The sequence below is a fragment of the Lycorma delicatula genome, chromosome 9 (assembly GCF_047948215.1).
Source record: "Lycorma delicatula isolate Av1 chromosome 9, ASM4794821v1, whole genome shotgun sequence".
In the NCBI taxonomy this organism is placed as follows: Eukaryota; Metazoa; Arthropoda; class Insecta; order Hemiptera; family Fulgoridae; genus Lycorma; species Lycorma delicatula.
In genome coordinates this window covers 94,764,232-94,791,725 of record NC_134463.1, presented here as the reverse complement: position 1 = coordinate 94,791,725, position 27,494 = coordinate 94,764,232, and the positions used below count along the sequence as shown (strand labels likewise).

Genomic DNA, 27,494 nt, shown 5'->3' with positions numbered 1-27,494 from the left:
TTTTTTCGTTTAGTAACAAACAACCTAAACTTGGAGAAATCTCCATGGTATTTAAATTGGGTTACTATTTTGATTTTATTACTGTTTACTTCTTTTAATCGTGTTGGTTTTTGGGCATAATTTCTGCCTTTTCGAATGAAATTTTGGGGCCAATTTTATTTGCAATGTTTTGAAGTTCTGATATCTGTGATTTAGCTTCATCGATGTTGTTTGCTAGCAGCAGTACCAAGCCACTGGCAAAACCAAGACAGTTTGTTTTGATTTTTCACCCTATCTTTACTTCTGAGGGACATTTTTTGAGCCATTTGTTCAGTACCATTTCTAGAATTGCACTGCTTATCAGTGCAGGCTCATCACCTTGGCACAGTCCTGTTTTGATCTCAAAATGTTCCAATAGCTAGCCTCTAAATTTTACCTTTAACTTAGTGTTTTTGAGAGTCAATTTTATCATATTTATTAATTTGATATATAGTCTGAGGTGTCTTAGAATTTTTATTAGTGATTCCCTGTGGAGCAGTCATAAGCTTTCTTGAAATCTACAAATGCTATCACCATGTCTCAGTTTCTTTTCCTGTTATAATCCATTATTAGCTTGAGACTCATGATCTGGTCTGGACAGCTCCTCCAGGGTCTGAAACTTCCCTAATATTCTCCTACTTCTTTCTCAAGTTATGAACTGATCCTGTTGAGGATGATTCTTGAAAGAATTTTGTATGTTGTGTCTAGGAGTGATTCCCCTGTAATTATTAAGGTCTGTTCTGTCACTTTTTTTGTTATGGATGAATGAGGGCTGTCGTCCGTCCAGTGTTCTGGTAGTTCTTCTTTGATTCAGATGTTGGCAAGCTGTTGATGAAGGGCAATTTTTGCTGATCTTCCTGCGTGTTTTCGGATCAATACAAAACTCTGATTTTCTCCTGCTGCTTTGTAATTCTTCATCTCACCCAGTGGTTGGTAGACTTCTTTTATTGTGGGAGGGTTAATGTTAAATGGGGGTTGTTGGTGTTGAAGTTTAGGAATTCTGTCGTTTCTTCACAATTAAGTAGTTTGTTGAAATATTTAGCTAGGATTTCTTCATTGTTCTTATTGTTATGAGCTAGTTTATCATTTCTATTCTTTATGAGTAAGGTTGAAGGTTCATATTTTTGAAGCTGATTTTTAAAGGTTTTGTAGTGTCTTTCAACTGTGTTTAGTGAATTCTTCTTCTATTGACTTCAGTGTGTCTTTATGGTGTTGTCTTTTTATTCTCCTTAGGATTCATGTGGTGTCTTTTCTTTGTTTTACTAAATTTTGGAAGGATGTTTCTGATTTATGGAATTGGTGAAATAGCCGTGCTTGATATATTTTTTCCACTGTTTCATCACATTTACTGTTCCACCACTGATGGTTTTTACAGGATTTTATTGGGGCTAATTCTTCTTCGATTTGTTTAAGGTTGTTTACTAGATCTTTGAGTTTATATATGATTGTTTTTGGTAATTTTCATTTTTGATTAGTTGCGTAGGGTCAATTTTTCTTTTAGTTTTAGGAGCTTGATTTTGTTGCTTTCTTTGGAAAGTAAATTAAATTTTTATTTTTTCTGTATCATGATCTGAGCCTGTACCTACAGGAGGACTTTTCATTGAAGATCTCCTTTTGGTGGTGTTTTTCATGAAGACATAGTCCAGTTGCCATTCTCCTTTAGAGTAATCAGGATGTTTCCTGGTTTGGAGTTTTTGAGGTTTCTTCTTGAAAATGTGGATTTCAAGATTAAGTTGTGGTTTCTACAGAGATCAACAAGTCTCTGTCCATCTTTGTTTGTTTTCTTTTGGGCATTACCGATGATGTCTTTCCCTGCCTAGTTGAGCATTGATGTCTGTGATTAATTGTTTAACATAGTTTTTGGGGATGTTATTTGTAGTCAGGTCGAGTAGATCCCAGAACTTTTCTGTTTATTTACAATCTTTTGGAGAGTTATTTTTATTGTTAGTGGGTGTATGGGTACTTATTATAGTGTACATTTCATTAGATGTTTTTAGGGTGAGTGTTGAGGTTCTTGGGGATTGTGACTTGAATTTTTGTATGGAATTTATTATTTTGAGGCTGACTAAAAAGGCTGTTCCAAATTGTGGGACATTTTCTACATACATGTTTAGAAATAATAAAATTATTTTACTACAATTGGGATGATATTTTGAAACAGTTATGACCCTAACAAGGCCAACCCAGCCCTAAGGCCTTTTGTATGAAAGGTCAAGGGATATAATTTTGTATCCACCATTTATTTTATAATTTCTTTTATTTCTGCCAGGAGCATCTTGGTTATTATGAAATGTTTTGGTGTCAACCATACGTCATACAAATGTTATATAGTAATAACATAACTAGGAAAGTAAATACTGAGGGGGGAAATGTGGGTGTTTGGAGAAGTTTATATTGGACTACATTGAGAGGTATGATAAAAGATAACAAAAAGTTTTTTTTTTAATATTAGTAAATGTTATATTTCTTTAACTTAAATTCTTCTTTCTTTTCTGTTTAGCCTCCAAAACCACTGTGAGGTATTACTTCAGAGGATGAATTGGGATTATATGTATGAATGTAAATGAAGCATAGTCTTGTAAAGTCTCAGTTCGACCATTCCTGAGATGTGTGGTTAATTGAAACCCAACCACCAAACAACACTGATATCCACAATATTTGAACCTTAGAAATCTCAACTTAAATTGTTTGTAGTTAAGAACATTTTTTCTTAAATAAAATTAACAATTAAACTAATTACATTAATTCTAAAAATTAACTAACTCTGCTAATATTAGTAAAAGTGAAAGAAAACCCAATAATGAGTTCTAAGATTTTACCTAGTCATCATATTTTCAATTTTTTCAGTCATATAATCTGTTTAAGACTTAAAACAACAGTTTTTTAAATCATAAAAAAATCAAGAGATAAAAATTGTTAATGAAAAGCTTATTAATAGAAACATGACGTTAGACATAGACAATTAGAAAGGTGACATTAATAGAAAGATTTTAAAGTATTCTACTGCATTGTTCCTGAGTTGATGCTTTTCATTTTTGTAATATTATGATCATTATTAATTGACACTAACTGAATTACTTAAAAAAAGTAGCAGGTAATATCTGAAAGCATTGTATGTTTTTCTCCTTAGGTACTGTTAAGTTTTAAGTTGATATTTTTTACTTTGAAAAGGAATTAATGTAATTGGTACTGCTTGTAAGATAAAAGTATGGTACTGGTACAAGACAGAATTTTTGTATGTTTATAATAACACTTCCTCAGCAGTTTATAAATATTTGAAATCTGCTAGAAAAGAAAATAGAAAAAAATCTGGGCAGTTTGTATTAAAAAAAAAGTTAAAATGTGGATACTTATTTGATAACAGAACTAATTTTTAGACTATATTTTTAAGTTTCATTTATTAAAACAGAAAACATGTTTATTTCTTCCTTAATAATAGTAGCTTACTTCACATTTATTTCAATTATTAAACAGCTTTAACCATGAATTAATTTTTTGAAATCTACAAAATTTTAATAATTTTTTTTCAAAGTAAATTCATGTTTTGGTTTAATAACCTTGGAGTTGGGGTGAAAGTTTTGTTAATACATTTCACTACATTGAGTAATGTTGGAGTACAGTAAACTGGAATATTTTTTCTTACGATATACATTAAAAAAAACAATATTTGTTTAAATATTTTTATTATTGGATCTAGTGTAGAATAAAATAAACACTCTTAAATTGTGAGTCAAGCTTTATCAAACAATTTTGGTGGTAATTGGTTTTTAATTAATCAAACCTAATTTTGTATGAATCATATGTTTATTAAAGCTATTCACTCGTGTTTTTCAAATTTGATTTTTTGTTATGTTATTACTTATTTCATTGCTGTATGACTGTTGTGTATTTGCTTGTCTAAATTAATTAATTAACTAAATTGTATTCAATGTTATCCATTTAAATTTATCCAGTTTTGGTTTTGTTGTAAATTAATGTTGTAACTTAAATCGCTTATTTCTACAAAAAAAAAAAGAATAATCAGTTATTTGAATGACTGATTACTTGGTAATCATTTTTATTTATCATCAAGCAGCTTATATTTAATAATTATTACACCTGTTCTTGAATGTTATTTTTATTTTCTTGTCTATTACAAGAAGGCTAATACATAAAACAAAGAAAACTGTTTTAATAGGTAGAAATTTAGGGTATTCAGATTTTTGACTGAAAGACTCAGTCTAAAAAAAAGATGACGAAGAAGAAAAATTTGAATGCAATTATGTACATACAAATGTGTTGCATTCGTTTTCTGTAATATCTTTGTAACAGATGAACAGGTATACCTGTGAAATTTGGTATTGTGACTCATGTATGAGGCATTGATGGTATTCAATTTTTAATGAAAATTTAAGAAAAGGTAGGTACAGTTCTTCTTTAATCTATGACTAATGTCTTTTGGGATTGGTAAATTTTGATTAAAACATTACCAGGGAACTTATAAATACTGTAATAGTATATACATTAAAAAATTTACCGCTTGTAAACCTAACCTCAAAACAATTTTGAAAACAAGTGGAGAAGTGTGGAGTTTATGGCAAGGAACATTTTATAATTATACTGCCTTTTTTTTTACTCTTTTGTCAAATTAAAGAACTATGTGCATTCATATTTATTGAAGAAGATAATTAAATAACGTATTTAAAATTGCTATTAAGTTTATTTAATAATTATTATTTTAATGTATACTATTTTATACTTCTGTACATGTAGAGTTGCACTTCGAAAATAACTTGACTAGATTAGTCTACAGAATTAGTGCAGATTTTGAAATATTCTCCAGTTGCTTGAGATGTTTGGAGTAACCATGATATAACCACTAAATTGTCAAATGCATTGCAGCAGTTTTCTTAGTCTTAAGTTTTCTTGATAATATTAATATCATCATTACTTTTCTTAATTATCAAATTACATTCTTTATAGATATCCCATAATCTCAAGCAAATGTTAAAAGTGAAGGAAGCTATCAAAAAAAAAATCACTATTACTATCATGCGTTTAATGCATGTTTATTCAAGTTTTTATTTATGTGTTTTGCAATTATTTTCTAAGTTAATAAAAAAAAGTAAGAAAAACCAAGCGTGTTGTCCTAAAAGCACTCTCTACTCTTACAATACCAAAGAATGTAGAAAATTTAATCCTATTGTTCTTGGGTCTCGCCAGGTAGATCCACCAGGACCTGGTTTGCCCCATGGAGCTTCTCCTGCCAGCTGTACCCCATAAGAAAATACAATTTGAGAAAGTTAAAATTAGTTATTAAAATTGATGCATTACATATTAGTGAATCATTATGTTTGTTACTATAAATTTTTCTATTAAATTGCTAAGTTAATAAATTCATGAAATATAATACTTTAATGATCAAAATTTGTTAATTAGTTTTTATGTTTACTTAAATCATAAAATTATTTATTTTAAGCTTCCTACCATTCTAAAAATGTCTTATGATCAACCATAATATATGAGAATGTTTGTGGGAAAACCTGTTCATCTGTAATTGATTGAAAAATCAATACACAGCATTGAAATACTGCTTTACTGAAGGCCGCTTTAAAGAAATTAAAAATATTAAAGTGCTTCTGATGTAAATAAGTTTGGAGCTGTTCTAAAATGCAGAAATAGTAGTAAACTTGAGAGTAGCATTTATGAAAAATCTTATAGAAAGATTGCTAATAGTCATAAGGCAAATCTCTAATAAGATTGCTAATAGGAAGGAAAGAAATAATATAAAATGCAATCATATCTCTATCCTTCACTATTTATTATTTGCTAGAGTTTACTACATAGAGAACTATAATATAATATAACTACAACAATAATATAACTGCAATAAGAATAAGACTTCAGTACAGTTATATTCTTAATATCTTGTTGCAGAATTGCTTGGCAGATTATTTTAATCATTTTTTTAGAACAATTCTTTCCTGATTTTTCTAACAATCTCAAAAAAATCATTGGGGGTCTTCCATCTAATGTTATCCTCTGTGGTAAATCATTGCTATACAGATTACTGAAAAACTAGTCAAGGTTCAAAAATTCATAACTTCTTAAATATTGATTATTCAGAATCGGTTTGAGTACTAGTAGAACATACAGAAATAGTTGAGAGAAATGGAAAAATGCTAAAAAATTTTCAAAAATTAAAAAAAACTGTTTACTTAAAATCTAGTCATTTTGATTTCTAAACAATCATTGTCAATAGATTCTGATGAAAATATTTCATTTTTTATTTATTACTTTTTCTGCGCTATTTCCTAGGCATCTACTCACTGTGATTATTTAATGGTGAAATGGTCAATTAGTTTTAGAGTTAAAGCAAACAACTTCTGTAAATGATTTTTTAAGGGTTTACTTGTTCTGATTTCTATTTCAATATGATAGCTCTGACTTTGTATAAAGAAAAAGTGCACTAGTTGTACTGGAATGGAGAGCATTAATCTATGATCACTGGTATTCCAGCTATTAATTTCTTGTTTATACAGTATCATGAAACAGGAAATATAAACAAACAGAATTTTCCTGACTGATCTAAAACATTTGATGAAAAATCAGTTAAATTTCATTATTTTTGGTTAAAAGTTTAAAAAAACCCATTGATTCCATCTGTACCATTGTCAAACAAACAATTTTTAGATTTGGGAATTAAACATGTGCAGTATGGAATATTGGATGATATAGATATATATAAGCATTTTCATTTCGATGGAAAATACACAAATCATTTACTTTGATGTATTAGGAAGTTATCTTCTTTACACAAATTGATTATATTGAAAGATATCTTCTTCTTTATGTTTGTGAAGCTATGAATAAATTCTTACTTCCAAAATTTTTGAGTAGATTATCTCTTAGATTCCTAGAAGCTCTAACTATTTGAGACATGCAACAAGTGTAGTTATTGATATGCAAGCCCTCACAGGAATCTGTTTAAAGAGAATGGAAGCTAAAAGTAATCAAGTATAAAATTTTTTTTTTAGGAATTATTTAACAGCATGTATTTTATAGTTAAAATATTTATTTTGTTGAGATATCATCACTTGTTTATTTATATTTATGCACCAAAACTAGCAAATAAATCTACCCATTGTGCATTTTAAATCTTGCTATGGTGAACTTCTGTAGAATATCTAGACTTTTTGTAGTTGCTAATGGTAGATTTAGAAAAAAGTTACACTAATTTTTAGGCAAAAAGAGGACAAATATACTGCAATTAAGAAATTCTCAGTCAAGTGTAATTTTAAATTTTGAAAATCGTTTCAATTTGTAAGGAAAAAATAATTGCATGTTATTTTATTTTCAAAGTAACTTTTGTTAACCTCTGGGACCACTGTTAGATATTACTTCAGAGGATGAGATGAATGACAATTTTTGTAGCATGTGAAAATGCCACGCCTGACCGGGATTTGAACCCAAAACCTTCAAGATGAAAACGCTAACATATGTAGATTAAAGAAAAAATAGCATTAGAGAATCAAAAATTATTTATTGATTTAACTAGCTATAACTTAAAAAATAAAAATAAATAAAATGAGATTATTTATTTGTTACAAATATGGTTTTATTATTTTTTATTCTCGACAAAATAATTTCCTTTTCAAAAAAAAATATTGACAGAAGCATTTAAAATGCACATTACGTGTAACTATTTATTTTTAACTATTTACATTTTAAAATTGCTCATCTATATACATATAAACAGAAAAATGTTCCCAGTAATTTTAATTCATTGCAATATGAAATACAGCATATTCGTTTTAAAATTTTTTGATTTATGTGGGAGATTTTTAGTGATATAACCTTAACATAATTAACATTAAATAATTTTTAAAAGTAGATTGATTACTGATTATAATTTTAATTTGTTTAGTATATTAATAAATGTTTTAATACCATTATTGATAGAATTTGCTTGTAAATATTAAATATTTAGTTACTTACTAGTTTCTGTTCTAAACTGGTTGATTTCCTCATCATGTCTCTTTGAATTTGTCTCTTGCACGCGACTAAATGATCTGGAATGAAGGCATGCAACAGAACAGTTTGAGTGCCTTCAGGAGATATCTCCAACTTTTGTTATTTTTTTCTTTTAGAGGTTTATTGATTTCATTGTATACATCACCCTTTAAGTGATACCCCAACTATTTGGAGTTGTTTCTACACATTCTGTTTTATTGTTAATGCTACTATTACTACTACTACTACTACTACTACTACTATTACTGCTTCTACTACTGTCTGTGACTACTACTATTTATATCGCTACACTCCCCTTTTTCCATCACCTACTGGTGATATCGTGTCGAATATTACCTTGGTTTAGATTTTTTTCATCCTTTGTCTTGTTTACTATCATGATATATTACTTTCTATTATAATTTAAAAACGAAATTTATTGTAACTTATTTTATTGCTCTACATTATTCTACTTTTCTACTTAATGTTTATCATTTAAATACTTTATAAATGCTTTGTCATTTCTTAATAACACAATATTTTTAACTTTATTTTTAAAACACTGAATGGGTAAAAGTTGTCCTTTTAAATAAGTTTATATTAAACTAGTAAATACTAAACTATTATTTTTATTCTATTTAACTTTTTTGTTGCAAAACTGGAAATGATAATGTCATCTATTTAATTCTATTTTTTTATTCTTATACTTAGTTATGTCATCAAAACATTTTCTTTATTTATTATTTTTTACATTCGAAGTAAAGTTTTTTATTTTATAATAATTCATACTATTGTATGAAAGTAATGAGTAATTAGTAATTGAAATTTCTAGTAGTTGGTTGTTCAGATTTAAATATGTTTTAATTAATAAAGGCGTAGATTTTTAGAAGAATAATAAGTTATTCCTCGACACTTTTTATGTATGCAATTTAAAAGAGAGTAGACTTAATCTATTATAGTATATATGCTTCCATCTATTTTTACAATAATTTCTTAAGCGATTGTCGGATGACCATAAAATTTTATATCTCAGGTTTAATGATCAGCTGAATTGGCCATTTGGTTTATGGTAAAATATACAACATAAAAAAACAATTTCTTTCTGTGAAGTTAATTCTGAAAGTTTTATTCCCATTCATCATTTCATTTTCATTTAAATGTAATGAAGCACCAAATAATATTAATGTTTGCAATTACAGGCTAATAGCGTGTTACATATAAATGTGCAATGGTACCAGCTGTGGTTTGAAGCTACTGTTTGTCCCATGTTTTTAATGCTAAAGTTTTTCTTCCATAGAATATAAGAAATTATGCTTAAATAATTTTATACTACAGAGTACCTATGCTTATGAAAAAAAACCAAAATAAAACAATTGTTAATAAAATAATATTCTGAGTCATATTTTTCAATCTCTTTAAAGCATTTATAATATTTATTTCATCTTGTATTTGAATATTCACCTTTGGTTTAAAACTGGTGTTCATTTCTTTTTTTTAAAGTAGACATAAAATTAAAATATTTTTTAGTTTCTTCATTCATGATATTTTGTAATACATATGGTTTCATGGAGTGAATTTTGTTTTTTTTTTTTTATTTCTACGTGTACTGAGTACATATAAAGTGTTCATGATTATGAAAAAAATGTTTTGATTAAAAAATTTTCACAGAAATTTAAGTTGTAAACTAATTACTGCAAACTTAAGTTAAGTAATTTGTGAATTAAAAAAAATAAAATTTTTAAATATTATTTAATTTCAATTGAATTCTTTTATATTGCATTAATGAGACCACTCCTCTTTACTGTAGTGCTTTTATTTAAACTACTCCTTACTTTTTTTATATTAAACAATAAATAAAAAACATTTATTAGGAAACGGCCCAAATGATTTTTATTAAACATTAAATTTTCACGTTAGCAACAATAATTTACTGTTCTACCAAATTTTTGCAAGGTAAACTTTTACAAGCCCTGACAATTTTTCCTTGTCTTGAATTTGAAATTTAAGTTCAAAAGACTTATTCTAACAAAGACGAAAAAAATGTTTAATCTTAATAATCATTCTTCAAAATTTTCCTACATTTTAATAAAATTAGTTTTACCTCATGATTACCATTTGTTGATTTCTCATCAACAATGATAACCTGGGAGGAAGAGTGAGTGTTAGGTATATGACATCTACTTCAGCAATAAAATTTTACATATAAGTTTAAATTAAATAAAAAGATAAAAAATTTTATCTACTTGACCTGGAATGTTTAATCAGATATCTTGAAATTTCTTTATTATTATTATTTAACTCTGGTTTACTTAATGATCAAGGTTTTCTTGTCATTGATTTGTACTCATTGTTTTTATTTTATGAACTCTGAACATTTTTGCATCATATTAATAATACTTACTTTTATAAAAAGCACAACCTAGAAACTTTAAAGAAGCATATAAAGAGTTAAAAACATGTAAGACTAACATGCAATCATGCAGATTTATTTATTACTCAATTTTAATCAGTAAAACCAACAAACTTGTGGGAAGGAATAGACTCGTATATTAAACGGAACAATTTCCTAAATTATTTTTATGTTTGTATCTTCATTATTGAGTATTTAAAAAAAATTTATTATGGCCATCATGATGATAATATAAGGAACTTCACTTCAGATTACTAATTTGTAAATAACTGATCATATTATGAAACAATTGAAAATAAAATTGTTTGGACTGTATGACAGTAGTTGAAAATTGTCATTTGTTCATTTTGGTTTTGTAATTATGATTATAGTTCCCTCTAAGCGGCGTGGGTGCACGGCCACACAATCACTTTATAGGTCATGTAATAAACTGCATTGAGAAATTTATTTTCCACGCATCTACAATCAGCTAATGTAAATATGTTGGCTATACTCAATGACACATTTAGTTGAGACTATGGAGTAACATAAACCGTGACCTTACTGCTTTCACAATAAAAGCATTCTATTTGGTTATCGGCTGTTCATCACAAAAAATTGTAATATTTACAAATGTGGAGCCAGTGTTATACTTGGGAAAAAGTGGGATAGCAGGAATTCTTAAAGACAGATATCACATTTAGCTGAACAACACTGTGTAGCACACCAGGAAAAATTAATTATTAGATAGATTAATATGTTAATTACAATTAATAAATAAAACCTCAATATTTGGGACACAAAATTTTTTGGAGTGACACTGTAAGAGAAATATTATCGGAACATCAAAATGATGTTGATATATTAGCTATAATTCAATTATTGAACGCATATGTTCCGTTAAGAGAGCAGTTTTCCAGATGAAGAATTAAAAGATTGGAACCATTTTATAATGAAATTATTTATTATAAATTCAGCAAACAATTTTGATTTCAGAATGCAAAATATAATATGGCTTTCCAAAAAAATATTTAGAATTTATGGAAAATAAAAATGTTGATATAGATAAATAATATGAAAAGAATATTCAGAACTGAAATTTACAATTCTAGAGAAAAAATAAACTAGGATTGTTCAAGACTTTTAGTGATACATTAACCTTTGTTCAAAATCCCGAATATCTAACCTTTTCTTTCTAAATAACATTACGGAAACTTTTCAAGCATACAACACAGATTGTTAACATGGATTTTTTCTTATGAATTCCATAAAAACAAAATACCGAAACAGACTCGAAAATGAACACTTGGGTGACCTTATGACAATTAAATTACATTTAGCTAACGGTCAAGAAGTAAATACAAATGAAATTTACAAAGAATGGATTTCTATGAAAGAAAGAAGACAAAAAGTTTAAAAAGTTAAGAAAAATGTTAATCTAAGATAAAATAAGAATTGTTTCATTTAAATATGTATACATATGTGAATGTATTGTATAATTGATTCATATGTATATAATAACAATAAAAAATTCTGCACAAATTGATTTTTAAATAATTTTTTTGGCCACAATTAATTTTTATGTGCACAGCTCTGAAAAAAATTAAAGGGAACTTTGATTATGATTATTTAAAAGTTTATCCATTCTTTTAGTGATGTGTTTAAAGAAAACAAAATGTTTGTACTTAATGAAGATAATTTTGTCGTGGACTTGCCTTAAATCAACTCATCATGGACTAACATTTAATTTTTTTTAGCTTTATTAAAATAATAAAACCAGATATCAATTCTTCTCATTGTCCTCGGTCACAATATCTTATTCAAACTGTGTAATCAATTCCAAATTTTAAAATTAAGTTCCAGAGAATGAGCTTAAAAATTTATGTGTTTCCATGGTTTACTCATATTTCTTTGTCCTGTAAAACTTTCCTATTTTTTTGGAATCTATTGTTTTTTTATTCTCTCCAGGTTTTGATCATAATATATACCCTTAATCTAATAATTTCTTATAACATTTTAACATCTCTTGTCTACATCTCATCTTTATCTGCATTTGTATTAAATTTTCATTCTTATTTTTAGTTGTTAATTAAAAATTTTATATATGCTGTTTTGGTACAAATAGTGGGGATGTCACTCTTTTCCCATAAAGATAATTATTTGACTGGTGCTGATATTACACTGAAAAGTGTTGTATGATAGTTCTCTACATTAAGAATGATGTTTCATTTTATTTTATACTTTTTTTTAATAGAACTCATTTTTATTAATTTTAAAAACGGTAGATTTAATTGATGTTAATTGAAAGAAGAAAGAAAATGTGAGTGAAAATGATGTTGGTTACCTAATGTTGAACTGTATTATCCTAATATAATTCATGTTAATTCTTTCTTTATTATATTATAGGAGGAAACTAATAAAGTTTTTGTTTTTAAGAACTCATAAAAATACTTCTAAATCTCTATTTTTTTTACTTTCTTGTATAAAGTAAAGGAAATATTGTGATCGTGAAAAATTTTGGTTTCCAGATTTCAATGAAAATATCAGTTTTGAACATCCCTGAATCCATTTTGACTAGTTTCAGCATGACATCTGTATGTATATATGTACCTCGTATAACTCAAAAACAATTCACTGTAGGATGTTAAAATTTTGGATTTAGGACTGTTGTAACATCTAGTTGTGCACTTCCTCTTTTGATTGCAATCAACTGAACTTAACACGTCCAGTCGAAAAAAAGCCCAAATAGCCCCTCATTGAGAGCTTTTCAACGGTATGTCAAGTGGTAGTTATTTTCATTGGTTCCGAGTTATAACCAAATAAAATTTTAATTAATGAAATATTTGAATCTTAGGAGGAAAGCACATTGGTTCAAATCTGTATTTTAACTTTTTTTTTTAATTTAAGTATATTGATTTATTAATAATTATTAACCTCTCATTATGAAAAAAAATTTACGATGAATAATAATTCAATAACAAAAAAAGAAAAAATATTAAAAAATATCAGAAGTTATTAATGAAATAAAATTGTATGAATTTTTCATTTAAAAAAAATGTGTAAACATAATTTAATAGGTGTACAAGGAAGTCATTTGTTGTCCACATCAGATTTTTTTTTGTCATGTATAAACAAATTGATATTTATAATTATTGCGATTATACTGACTGTTTGAAGATAGACTTAATTTTAAAACTATAGATTTTTATTTTGAGGAGTCAACAAAACTGAAAAGTTATTTTATAGCAAAATGAATCTATTTAGCCCAATACTGGGCTAAATTTTTCCATCACAAATAACTATAAATTATTGAAGTTAAGTTTTTAAGTTGATTTAATGTCTTTTTCTTTATTTAACTAGTGGTCTCTTGCTGCTTTGCAGTATTATTATTACTATTACAAAGTAATGTTATATATTTAAAAAAATCTGGTATGGACACTACAGTCTACTATGGACTTCCTTTTACACCTATTAATTGCATATATATATATATATATATATATACACGAGGTGCGACAATAAAATAATGAGACTGATGTGAAAAAAAATGTTGCTTACCGTTTTAGTCATGTTTAATGTTGTCTCCTTCAAAGTAGTTCCCCTCTGATTGCGCACACTTATTCCAGCGCTCTGCCACTGATGGTAACATTTCTGGAACTCATCTTCTGTAATATCCTCCAAGACCCTCGTCACAGCTTTTTGGACATCTTGTGTTGTTTGAAAATGGTGTCCCTTGACCGCCATTTTGACTCTTGGAAATAGAAAAAAGTCGCACGGAGCGATATCTGGCGAATAAGGTGGCTGTGGTAGTACTGAAATTTGTTTTGAGGTTAAAAATTGCTGTACTGACAGAGCAGTATGGGATGGCGCATTATCGTGATGCAGAATCCAATTATCAGCCATGTTGGCACGGCACGAAGAACTCGTTTACGAAGTCTTTCTAAAATTTCATTGTAGAAATATTGGTTAAGTGTTTGTCCAGGAGGCACCCACTCTTTATGAACAATTCCCTTGGAATCGAAGAGGCACACAAGCATGCATTTCACTTTTGACTTTGACACGCGAGTTTTTTTTGGTCTGGGTGATCCCTTTGAGCACCATTGCGAACTTTGGCGTTTTGTCTGTGGATCGTATTGAAAAAACCAACCATCACCAGTGATAACACGGCTCAACAAAGCTGGATTGATTTCCGTTTGCTCTAACAGATCGGCTGACACATTTTTCCGTGTTTCTCGCTGTTGTTGTGTGAGATATTTGGGAACCATTTTTGCACAAATCTTTGTCGTACCAAGATCTTCAGTTAATATTAGACGAACCGTTTCTCGATCGATGTTGAGTTCTTCTGCAATCATTTTCACGGATAATCTTCGATCAGATCGTACGATTTCACGCACCCTGGTCAAGTTGACATCTGTCCGTGAGGTTGATAGTTGTCCACTGCGGTCTTCATCTTCAACATTCGTTCTGCCTTCACTAAAAATTTTATGCCACCGAAAAACTTGAGCTCTTGACATAACCTCCTCTCCAAAAGCCTTCTGAAGCTTACCATAAGTTGTCGTCACGTTTTCACCCGATTTAACGCAAAAAGAAATGACATACCGTTGCGTAATATTTTGCGGTTTCATTTCTGTGACGAGAGACACAAACACGTGTTCACTTATTACAGCACAACTCACGACTGAGCAGTTGCATCAATGTGCCGCTTGGACTAGAAGTAGCTTATAGACCAAGGTCAAAGATGGTGTGCCTACCCAAGCTGCAGGGTTGTCACATCTTGCAAAGAAAAATCAGTCTCATTACTTTATTGTCGCACCTCGTGTATATTATATTGTTATTATTATTATTTTTTTTTGTTATTGAATTATTATGTATTGTAAAACCTTTTTACAATCGGAGGTTAATAACTATTAATAAATCAATGTATTTAAATTACAAAAAAAAATTAAAAAAAAGGAAATGAAGTTGGATTCTAACCGATATGCCTTCCCTTGTAAAATCCAAATATTCCATTAATTAATATTTTATTGGGCTACAGCTCTGGAACCAATGAAAATAAGTACCACATGATATATTATTGAAAAGCTCTTAATGAGGGCTTATTACTGAAGTTAAGAAAAAGTCGAAACCCTTGTTTGAATTTTGGGCTTTTTTGGACACTTTTGGTCCATTCGATTGCAATATCGACTGCATCGGGAGGTGCACAACTAGTTGTTACAACAGTACTAAATACAAAATTTCAACATCCTATGGCTAATCGTTTTTGAGTTATGCGAGATATATTTGTACGTACAGACGTCATGCCGAAACTAGTCAAAATGGATATTTACGTTGAAATTTGAAAACTGAAATTTTTCACGATTACAGTACTTGACACAAATTTGAGGTCCAACAACACTTGATGAGGTATCTGTGGGTCATTCCGAGTAGAGTAAAAAAATAATTATCTCGATTCATCCAGTAAAATACCAGGTGTACTGAAAATAGGTTTTCAGCCCAACTTTTTAATACATAAGATTTAATTTTTTGCAGTTAATTGCAAAGTTTAATTTTGTTTGTGACAGCCCTGAAAAAGAATGTGTCTTATGCCCTTAAAAAATTTAAAGTGTACATTATGTATAAATTTTTATTTTTTTTTTTTGTTAAAAAGGCTACCACTAGTATCATGTATTTGGATGAAAAAATTTCCCATTTGTAGTTACATGAAAATGACCAAGAAGGATGCTTTCATTCCAGAAAGATAGTATTCTACTGAACTAGCATACAAAAGTCTTCTTAATAACTATTTTTCAGATTGGTAGACTCGATGAGTCTATTATTTAAAAATAAGGGCTTAATTAAATGGTTGCTATCATTCTCCAGATTTGATTTCATATTGTATTTTTTTTTTAATGTGGTTCCATCAAATATTGAGTGTATTTTCTGCCCTTACTTGCCAATTTTAAGAGATTGGATCTCCTTCCCACTGCAGAAATCATGGTGACTATTCTGCATTAAGTTCGGCAGGAAATCTATTTCAGATGCGATGGTATTAACCATAATATCACAGTGGTTTATACATTGAATAAAACTGATCATTTTTATGAAATTTGATTTGTTTTTCTTAAAGAAAGACTTCACTGATTTCGTTTGTATTTTGAATAATTTCTATACTCTTTGGTGTTTGAAAATTCCTTTATGAATTACTGTATGTACCTTTATGAATTATAAGTAGACAGTACTAATAAAAGATATAGCTTATTGTTTGTTAGTGCTCTTTATGTAAGTGTGCATTTTTCTGTAAGCAAATATAATCTAATTCATTACTATTAAATCTTTTATAATATTTGTTAAATATTACTGCTACTATATACATTTAATGTAGAGATATTAAAGGAATGTTATGTTTGAATTAAGTAAAAAATCTATGTAAAGTTAAATGTACTATGTCAACTCTACTTTGATAAGATTATGATGATATTATGGACATCGTAAATAAATTGATTATTGAAATAATAATGATGATGATATATTTGATGCTGTTCATCTAGTTTGTAGTGGGAATTTCTATTTGTCTACAAAAAATAATATATGCAAAATATTACCTAGTTCCTGTTTATAAGTAAACTTCTCAGCTGGTGTTTTATGATATCGTATATTAATATCAACTGATTTCCTCACAGGTGGCAAAAACTGGAATCGTAGAAAAGGATCAGCTCGTCTTTTAAATGATTGTCGAGGTTTCTTACTTCTGTACAGTTGAATCTGTCTTCCAGCTGGCTGGAACCATTTGAGTTAAAAAACTCATAACAGGTAAAAACAGTTCCAATTAATTAAAATTTTATTTATTTAATTGTTTACTACTTCTGTATCTGAAGGAAACTGATATGTAAGAAAATAATTTGGTGAGGTTTGACGCTATGAAATATCTGATATACTTTAAGGCAATCCGTAAGTCATTGGCATAAGAAGTAAGTTATACCAAAATTAACAAATTTTTCTATTTTTATTTTTTGCTTGATGAATTAATTCATCACAGAAACTTGAAGCTTGTACATGGGAATATGAAAATTGAAATTTTTGTAGCGTATGAAGTGCCATGTCTGATTGGGATTTGAACCTAGATTTCCAATTGAAAGGCCCAGACATTACAACTTTGCCATGGAGATTGGCAGAGGTATATACAGTTTAATTGGAGGTATATTCACCTCTGTAAGCGAGATAAACTAAGCTCATAAGTGTTCACCACAGGATGAACAGAGTGAAGATATAATGTTTTTTTTTTGCCAAACAGTGAACAACAATACTGTCCGAGAAGTAATCCTGACTTGGTGCCCTTTGTACCTCAGGTCCTTTACATGCATTACAGGCATATGGTTTAAATATTTGAAACTTGGATAAAGTATACTTCATGATCTATGGTCCTTAAAATAAAAGATTATTATTTGACAGCTTTATGACACTGTGTCCACTGATGATGATTTATTAAGACATAGATATTTTATACATAAAGATTTCTTTATGTAAAAATGTAAAAATTTGATAGAATCACGGTAATATGTCTTCATTTAAAAATATTGTTTATGTTGGTCAGTGTTTCTTGGTTTCTTGTTTACAGCTGATTTGTTTTAATTTTATTTGATGCAGTCATCTTTAACCTCATAATTTGTATGAAATTCAAATAAAACAGCAGTTTAGAAAATAAAAAAATTGCAGCTTAAGAAAATATGATGTAATACTTAAAACAATATTAAAAGTTGTTTAAAACTCTCAAATTATAAGGTGTACTTCTTAATCCTTTTGAAGTTATGTACTTCTTAATCCTTTTGAAGTTAATTATCAGCACCTTCTGTGTAGTTTCCAATAGCATTGTTGTAAATGTTAACAAAAAACTACAGTGATCAACTCTATACAATAAAACAGGTAGTACAGCTACCCACCCACCCATAATTATAAATGACATGCCTCAAGTATAGAACAGAATCAAAATCATGCTTAGCAAGAGAAAATACGTAACACTACATAAGATCATCATAAAGTAAATTAATAATACGCTGAGAAACTCAGCAACTCAAACTATGTAAATTTAAACTGCAGTGATTGCACTAAATAAAACTTATAGCACAAATTCACCAACTGATAAAGGGACAATTGTAAGCACTGTACATAATACAATAAAATTTTACAAACCATCTAACAATTTCATATTAACAGAATATAAACACATTAAAAACCAAACATTAAAATTCTACATTATGTATATAGTGTATATTAAAGGAAACCTCTTTTAAGATATGTATCATTAACAACAGAGTTGCCAGAAATTTCATTGAGGAAGTGCTAATAATTAACTACAAAAGGCCTTAAGAAGAATAACTTCAATTTATTTGAAGTGTATCATTTACAGTTTTCAAAAAGATATATTTTAAAGAGAAGAAGTTTACTGATAATTGGTGAAAAAACAGTACTTTCTGATTAAATGGAGGCCATCCTAACACAGCGTGTTGAGACTATTAGGTTGAGGTTCTTTTGCTATCTATGTCGAAGAAAATACTTTTCTTAATAGATTTATGTGTTTGGGGGTCGGCAAAATGGCAGAACAAAAAACATAGGGGCACAGCTCACCACTATTTAGATTCGTATCTGGCTGAATACATGTGGCGATCGGCGGTCGGTGGCAATGTATTCAACGAGCTCCTTGGTAACATTGTCAAGTTTTGCGACTCTGTTCAAGCACAAAAGTACTGTGTGTATATGTTTGAGTTTTTTTTAAAAACATCATTCTTCCTTCTGAAAACAGGAGGCCTCTGTTTAATCAGAAAGTACCAAAAAAACTTCTACTTAGGAATAAGCACTTCCCCTCATATAGGCTATAAAGTTTATTATATTTTACACTATGAAAGAAAATATACAGAGGCTGGATCAATGATATTAAAAGCTGACTTACTGAACTTTCATTCGTGAGACTGAAAGTTCAGAGAATAAGTGTAGTTATTTGTATATTTCTTGCTCATCCTATTTAACAAAGAAGAAAGTATATTAGCAGCATTCTGTGATGAAAGGTGTCAGAAAATTATTGTTTACTCTGTCTTGGAGATTTATATTGACTACATTACACAACATACTAAATTACAAGTTTGGTATCACTTGAAACTCATCAAAAATCTTTGATTGGTTCTTCTATTCTGGATAAGCTGTGAGGGAGAAAATTCTCATAACTATAATTAACTGTGTAGATTTATAATGATTTTGGTGTATAACGGAAGATCAAATAACACACCTTTTTTTTTTCTCTTTTTAACATGGGGCATTTGTAAGTTGGAGGGAGGGGAGAATAAATATACTCATTGTTATATACAGTAAATTAAATAATATATATAACACTATTAAGGGTGAATAGATTATCAAGAGTATTAGATGAACAAATGGAGCTCATAGTTCAATAATAGTTCAGAGTTCATAGTTCAAAAATAAAATTTTTTGTAAAGGATCATTGTCCCACTTTGTCAGATGTTAATGATAGTCGATTTTTTATTTTATTTTTCATTTGATAATGATACTTATTTACAACTGTTTAAAAAATAATAGTTTATTCTGTTGTGTAGAACATGTTCTGTAGTTTCTATTTGTTTTATTTTTAAGACAATGGTATTTCACAATGAGATTAGTTTGTTTTTTGTTGCGTTTTGATTTATATCTTTTAAACATAACTTTTTATTAAGAAAATATTGGTACATATTAAAATGGTAAGGTTTTAATAATTATTCACTGTTTTAGTAATTCATCACGTATGTACGAGGCATGTCTTTTAAGTAAGGGCCATTTTGATAGAGCGAAATTGAAAACTTTATTATAACAAAATAAACTTACGTATTCATACTATTTTTTTTTATTTTACATATTCGTCATTCACTATAGTACATTTTTGATATCGGCTTTCCAGCTTAATTATTCCGTTACTGAAGAATTCTCCCGTACGTGATTTAAACCAATTAATTACACTGTTTTGCAGTTCATCATCATCTTCTAACTTCTGCGATGTAAGCCATTGTTTTAAATGAAGAAAAAGGTAAGGTGTAAGATCCGGAGTATAAGGCGGATGTTCGAAGATTTCCCAACGAAATCGTCGCAATTGTTCAGTGTTTTTGTTTGCCGTGTGAGGTCATGCGTTGTCGCGGAGAAACAAAATCCCGCCGGTTAGCTTCCCGCGCATTTTGTTTTAAATTGAATAAGTTTTGTAAGAGTTTCACAGTACGTATCGGCATTAACAGTTCTTCCACGTTCAAGAAATTCAATCGGCAATATCCCTTCGGCGTCCCACAAAAACAGTGCCCGTAAGCTTTTTCATTGAACTTTCTCGTTTAAACTTTTTGGACTTCGGGAATGATGAATGCCGCCATCGCATTGATTGCTTCTTTGTCTCAACATTTGAATAAGATATCCACGTTTTATCAACGGTCACAACGTGTTTCCATAAATCATCATCACCTTCATTTTCGTAGCGTCTCAAAAATGTTTGAGCTGCAACAATACGTTTTTCTTCGTGTATTCTGTTAATATTTTTGGTACCCATCTGAAACACATCTTTCCGTAATTTAGTTTTCCAGTTAAAACGTTGTAAATTACTGATCGAGAAATAAGAGGAAATTCAATCGATAATTGAGAAAAATAAGCGTTCTGTTTTCACAGATTTTTTTCATTCATATTTTCAGTCAATTCATCTGTAATGACAGTCGGGCGACCGTTACGTTCTTCGTCGTGAGAATTCGTTCTTACTTTACGAAACAAACGACATCATCGGCGAACTTTACCTTCGCACTTAACACTGGATCCGTAAACATCGACAATTTTTTATGAATATCGGCAGCAGATTTGTTTTTCGCCAACAGATAAAGGATCACTGATCGCACTTCACAACTCACGGGATTACTTATTGCAGCGCTCATTTCCGATAGGCTACACACAGCAGCTAATGCGAATAATGTAAACCTGTTGTTCCAAACTGATGATTGCTGATATAAATAAACATGCCATATTAGCGCCATCAATTTCCACCGCATCTAATGGCGGCAAATTGAAAACGGCCCTTACATAAAAAAACACACCTCGTACATGTTATTACATAAGATTACTATAATTTTAATAAATTAATAACAGTAATGATATAATAAAATTACCGATAAGAATTGAAATAAATGACGAGGAGTTACCTATTGCTATGATCCTTTTGTTGACTATAATGATTTTATTTTCTTAATAATAATGTTGAGACTAAGCCGGTAAAAGAACATTTCACTAGGGTTAGCCCACTCTGCAGTAAGGAGAATATTGAAATGTTATCAATATTGAATGCAGATTTTCCATGAACTAACTCATGCTGATTATGCTAAAAGTTTTCACTACATCAGTGGTTCAAGAATTTCATACGGGAGATCAAGTGTTTTTCACAGATGAAACGTGGTTTCATTTTGGTGCGTTTGTTAATAGTCACAACTACTGGAATTTGGGGGTACTGAAAACCCACAAATATTCTTTGCATGTCCCTTATACCTACAAAAAAATAGGTGTAGGTGTATGGTTTCAAGAGGAATAACAGGATCCTTGTTTTTTTTTAAACTGTAGATACTGCCGTCTATCAAGGAATTATCCAACAGTTCATAGCCTTACTGCAAGAGGATGAGCATGTCTGCTGATTGCAACGGGACAGCACCATTTGCCATTCAGCTCACTTTTCTACGGAGATGCTGCAGGATTTTTTTGGTGGAAGAATCATTTCTAAAATACTGTAGCCACCGAGATCCCCTGATCTAACCAGTCCAGACTTATTTCTGTGGGGTTACTTAAAAGAAATTTTCTATAGGAGCAATCCACACTCCCTGCAGGAATTGAAGACAAACATTACCAATGCCATCCAGGAAATAGACAGGATACAGCTAACAAGAGTACCCAGGAACACGGTCAAACGTGACAAGTGCATAGAAGTACATGGAAATATTTTCAATATCTTCTGTAAATTATTATGCAAGTATTTACCAGTTAATACTATTTATAGAGTAATCTAAGTGATGGACCCCCCTTTTAAGTTGAATACCTTATGATAAAAAATTTCTATATGGGTGCTATTTTATTAGTATTGTGATACAGTACTTCTTTTTATCCACTGATATGGACAACAAATAATCTTTAACATGAAACTTTATAAAGACCCAACAATGAAACAAAAAAGACCCACCACACGTAACAATTGAAGTAAGGAAACATGTAAACCATATCAAAGTAAACTGTCTAGGATTTGCAGATGACCTAGCGTTTCCAGCCAATAACATCGCAGAAACTAGAGTCCAAGTAACTTCATTGGAAGAACTAGCAGAAAAATAGGCCTAAATTCTTTTATGAAAAGAATAGAATAATGATCATAAATCCCCTGGTATTAAACCACGTAATCATAAACGGACACGAAGTCGAGCTAGTTGAACAGTTTAAATATTTGGGAGAAAATATCACACATGACCTCAAATAAAAAATAAACTGAAAAGAAAGAATACAAAAGCTCAATTATGCACAAAATACCACCAAAACAACATATAACAAAGGATGCATTTTAATAGATACCAAACTCAGATATTACAAAACTGTAATCAGACCTATAATGTCATATGGAAGCGAAACACTCTTCAAATTAAGATCCAACATTTCCTACTTAGCAGAGATGCAAAGAATAGAAAGAAGAATTCTTAGAACGTGCATAAATAGAAGACGACTTACTGATGGGGAAAAATGGAGACTAATACCAAACCAAGAGGTACATAAAGACGTAGAACCAGCTCTAGACTACTTTAGAAAGAAAAGAATTTCTTTCTTTGGACACATAATTAGAACAGAACCGAACAGGCTCGTCAGGAAACTGATCGAGAAATACTGGAAAATGTCCAAAACACCGACCTGGATAACTGAAATTAAACAACATATGCAAGAACTAGAAATCGCGATAGAAGATTTACGAAACAAACTGACAATATAAAAATTCTAAAAGAAGCAAACTCCAGATTTAAAATTAAATAAAAGAAAACAACACCGAGGGTTTGTTCAGAACTCAAAAAAAGCAAGATCTGACAGAATGAAGTATTGGGAAGCAATCAAGAAAAAAAAAGAAAAACAAAAGATGAATCAGAGTTGACTAAAGTGGTCCACTGTGACCTCAAAATCCTCAAAAAAAGACATCAATAAAAAATATATTTTATAATAAAATAATAAACAATTATTTAAAATGTTATTTTTGTATTGTTCTTGCTATTTTATATTTTTTTAAATTAAAAATTCTAATTTATTTATTTTTGTTCCAAAACCTTGACGTAAATGTCTGGATACCATTCATTCTTTGTGACTGGATTTTTTCTTTTTAATTACATAAATTTGAGGCTTCTGTGTGAAAATACGGTAAGGAAATCAAGCAGCATATGTAAAATCCCAAGTCTGAATGGGATTTGAACCTGGATCTTCCAAATGAAAGGGTGAGACCAATCTCTCAATCATAGAGGTCAGTTTTATTACACATTTCATATTTTTTAACTGCAGCTGTTCTTCAGTTGCAAACAGTAGAATTTTATAGGTTATAATAATATATCAATGATATTTTGTAGCATATAATATTTTATTACAGGTGAGTGTAGTTTCTTATAATTATTTTTAAAAAACTATTTTTATGAACGTAAATTTTTTGTTTGATGAATTAATAATAATTCTTTTGCTTTTATATTACATTTTTCAATTATATATTTATTAAGCAATATTAGTAGAGAAATAGAAGATAAATCATATTGTTGTGTACGATCTGATAAAGTAAAAAAAAAAAAAAATAATTTTCATCCTCCAACTCTTTTTTAATGGTTATTGAACATGCAATATGATTTCATTTTCCTTTGATCAGCCTAGGTTTCTAGATTTATAGACTATAAAAGTGCTTTCGTATTATTTCATCTATGTAATTTTTTTAATTTTATAAAAATTTAAGTAAATTTTAAATTTTAACGTCGATAATAAACTTATTTCCTTGTGCTGTTTTATTTCATTTATTTATTGATAAATATTGCAGTGTTTATTTATAATTTAGATTAATCATCAGGAGTTATTTTATACCTAATTTTTATTCAGCACAAGGAATAGTTAAATTAATATCAATTGTTTAATTATTGTGTAATGTTAAATTTTATTGTGAGAAAATTATTCCCGAATGTGATACTAATGTACAATATTAGAATTAATAATAAGTAAAAACAACTAATACTTAATCAAACTGAACGTAAAGCGGAGGACATGAAAACAGACATAAAATTACATCAGTTTTCTGCCATAACTCGGCTATTTGTTAACCGATTGTAAAAAATAAAATGTCATTTTGTTCAAAATAAAAGGCTTAACATTTTAGTAAACATACATTTTGATAAACCTTATATTTATGGAGATATATCGGATTGAAAAATAAAAATGGCCGCCATTTTGTAATTTGCGAAGGTATTTAAGTCCTGATTTTTTGCTAATGTTAAAACTTTATTACAAAGACGCTTACAAAATATTGTTATTCCTCTATCCGAACTTGAGATATAAATTTTTATATAAAAATAACAAAATGGCGGATAGTGGGAGAACGAAGGAGAAATTGCAATTTTTCCTAAGGATATTTTTTGTTTAGTTTTACAAGAATTCGAAAAAGTAAAGTCAGCCCACCATTTTAGAAACATTCTGTATTTATATTTATATGTATAGATGAGTCTATGTTCAGCCAGAATTGAGAAAAGTATATAATTTTCAGGATGATAGTACGCTAGAAGTAGACGTTGAAGTACATGTAAATTAAATTTTAACTCTAAGAAATTAACTATTTCAAAATGTATTTTTTCCTTGTCTAAAAGTAAAAATTAATTCCAGTCTTTCAATAATTTAATTTTGAAAAAAACTAAACAGAACTTATTTTGAAGCATTCGAAAATCCGTTTTAAGAAATTTTGGAGCTACTATAATACTACTTTCCCTCTATGAATAATGCGACCTTGCCGTTGGTGAGGGGGCTTGAGTGCTCAGTGATACAAAATAGCTGGTCCGAAGGTGCAACCATATCTGTTGAGATCCAGACTAAGGAATGATTTCTGAAAGAGTGCAGCAGCTCTTTCAGTAGTTGTTAAGGGCGTAGTTCAGGAGGACTTGAACGGCCATATCAACATCACTCAATCCTTTGAGTACTGCGTAACTAAAAGCAATGGAAAACTACAGCTGCTTTTTTTCCAAGAAAATGTAGCTCTCTGCATTTTCAAATAACAATGATGGAGGCGCCTTCCTTGGTAAAATATTCCGGAGGTGAACTAGTCCCCCGTTCGGGAACTACTAAGGAAGGGGTCACTAGAAAATTAAAAAATAACATTCTACGAGTCGGAGCATGGAGTGTTAGAAGTCTAAAAAAGGTTGATAGGTTAGAAAATTTAAAGAGGGAAATGGAGAGGATAAATGCAGATGTAGTAGGAATTAGCGAGGTTCGCTGGGAACAGGAAAACGACTTTTGGTCATGCGATTATAGAATAATTAATTCATATAATTCATATTAATTCAATTTCATATAATGGGCAGGCAGGAGTAGGTTTCATAATGAACAAGAAGATAGGGAAGAGAGTAGTGTATTTCAAAATGCACAGCGATAGAATCGTTGTAATAAGGATAAAATCAAAGCCTAAACCGGCAACGATTGTTAACATCTATATGCCTACTAGCGCCCATGATGATGATGATGAGGTTGAGTGTGTATACGAAGAAATTGACGAAGCAATTAAACACATAAAAGGGGATGAAAATTTAATAATAGTTGGAGATTGGAATGCAAGCATTGGAAAAGGCAAAGAAGAAAATATAGTGGGAGAATACGGGCTGGGCAAAAGGAATGAAAGAGGGGACCGACTTATAGAATTTTGTACAAAGTAAAATTTAGTAATAGCCAACACCAGTTTAAAAATCATAATAGAAGAATATACACATGGAAAAAGCCAGGTTATACTGCAAGGTATCAGATAGATTATATCATGGTTAAGCAAAGATTTAGAAATCAACTTGTCGACTGCAAAGCTTGGAGCTTGGAGCAGAAATTGATAGCGATCATAATTTAGTGATAATGAAGTGTAGATTGGGGTTTAAAAACCTGAAGAAAAGATATCAGATGAATTGGTGGAATCTAAAGAAGCTTGAGGAAGAGGAGATAAAGAAGATTTTTGAGGAGGACATCGCAAGAGGTCTGAGTAAAAAAGATAAGGTAGAAAATGTTGAAGCAGAATGGGAGAATGTTAAAAAGGAAATTCTTTAATCAGCAGAAGCGAACTTAGGCGGAACAAAGAGAACTAGATAACCTTGGTAGAAAACCTTGGATTTCAGACAATATGTTGCAGCTGATGGATGAACTTAGAAAATATAAGAAGGCTAGTGATGAAGAAAGAAAAAGGAACTATCGACAATTAAGAAATACTATAAACAGGAAGTGCAAACTAGCGGAAGAAGAGTGGATTAAAGAAAACTGTTCAGAAGTGGAAAGAGAAATGAACATTGGTAAAATAGACGGAGCATACAGGAAAGTTAAGGAACATTTTGGGGTACATAAATTAAAATCCAATAATGTGTTAAACAAAGATGGTACACCGATTTATAATAGGAAAGTTTATGTCGGTAGGTTGGTGGAATATATTGAAGAGTTATACGGAGGAAATGAATTAGAAAATGGTGTTACAGAGTATGAAGAGGAAGTCGAAGAGAATGAAAGGGGAGAAACAATATTGAGAACTGAATTTAAGAGAGCATTAAAAGATTTGAGTGGCAGAAAGGCTTCTGGAATAGATGGAATACTTGTAGAATTATTGCGCAGTGCAGATGAGGAAGCGATTGATATATTATACAAACTGGTGTGTAATATTTATGAAAAAGGGGAAGTTCCATCAGACTTCAAAAAGAGTGTTATAGTCATGATACTAAAGAAAGCAGGAACAAATAAATGGGTAGAATACAGAACAATTAGCTTAACAATTAAAAATCTTAATTAGAATTCTGTACTAGAGAGTGGAAGAAATGTTAGGAGAAGACCAATTTGTTTT

The 27,494-nt window shown here is 29.7% G+C and overlaps 1 protein-coding gene across 1 annotated transcript in view; it reads right to left on the bottom strand.

Moving 5' to 3' along the window:
- Positions 1 to 27,494, bottom strand: part of LOC142330715 (uncharacterized) — a 49,566-nt gene that overhangs the window by 15,447 nt on the left and 6,625 nt on the right. Inside the window, exons 3-5 of the mRNA XM_075376160.1 lie at positions 16,981 to 17,155; positions 7,996 to 8,069; positions 5,175 to 5,267 (exon numbers count right to left, since the gene is read on the bottom strand). Of these exons, the coding sequence (XP_075232275.1) occupies positions 5,175 to 5,267; positions 7,996 to 8,069; positions 16,981 to 17,155 (342 nt within the window). The remainder of the gene's footprint in view (positions 1 to 5,174; positions 5,268 to 7,995; positions 8,070 to 16,980; positions 17,156 to 27,494) is intronic.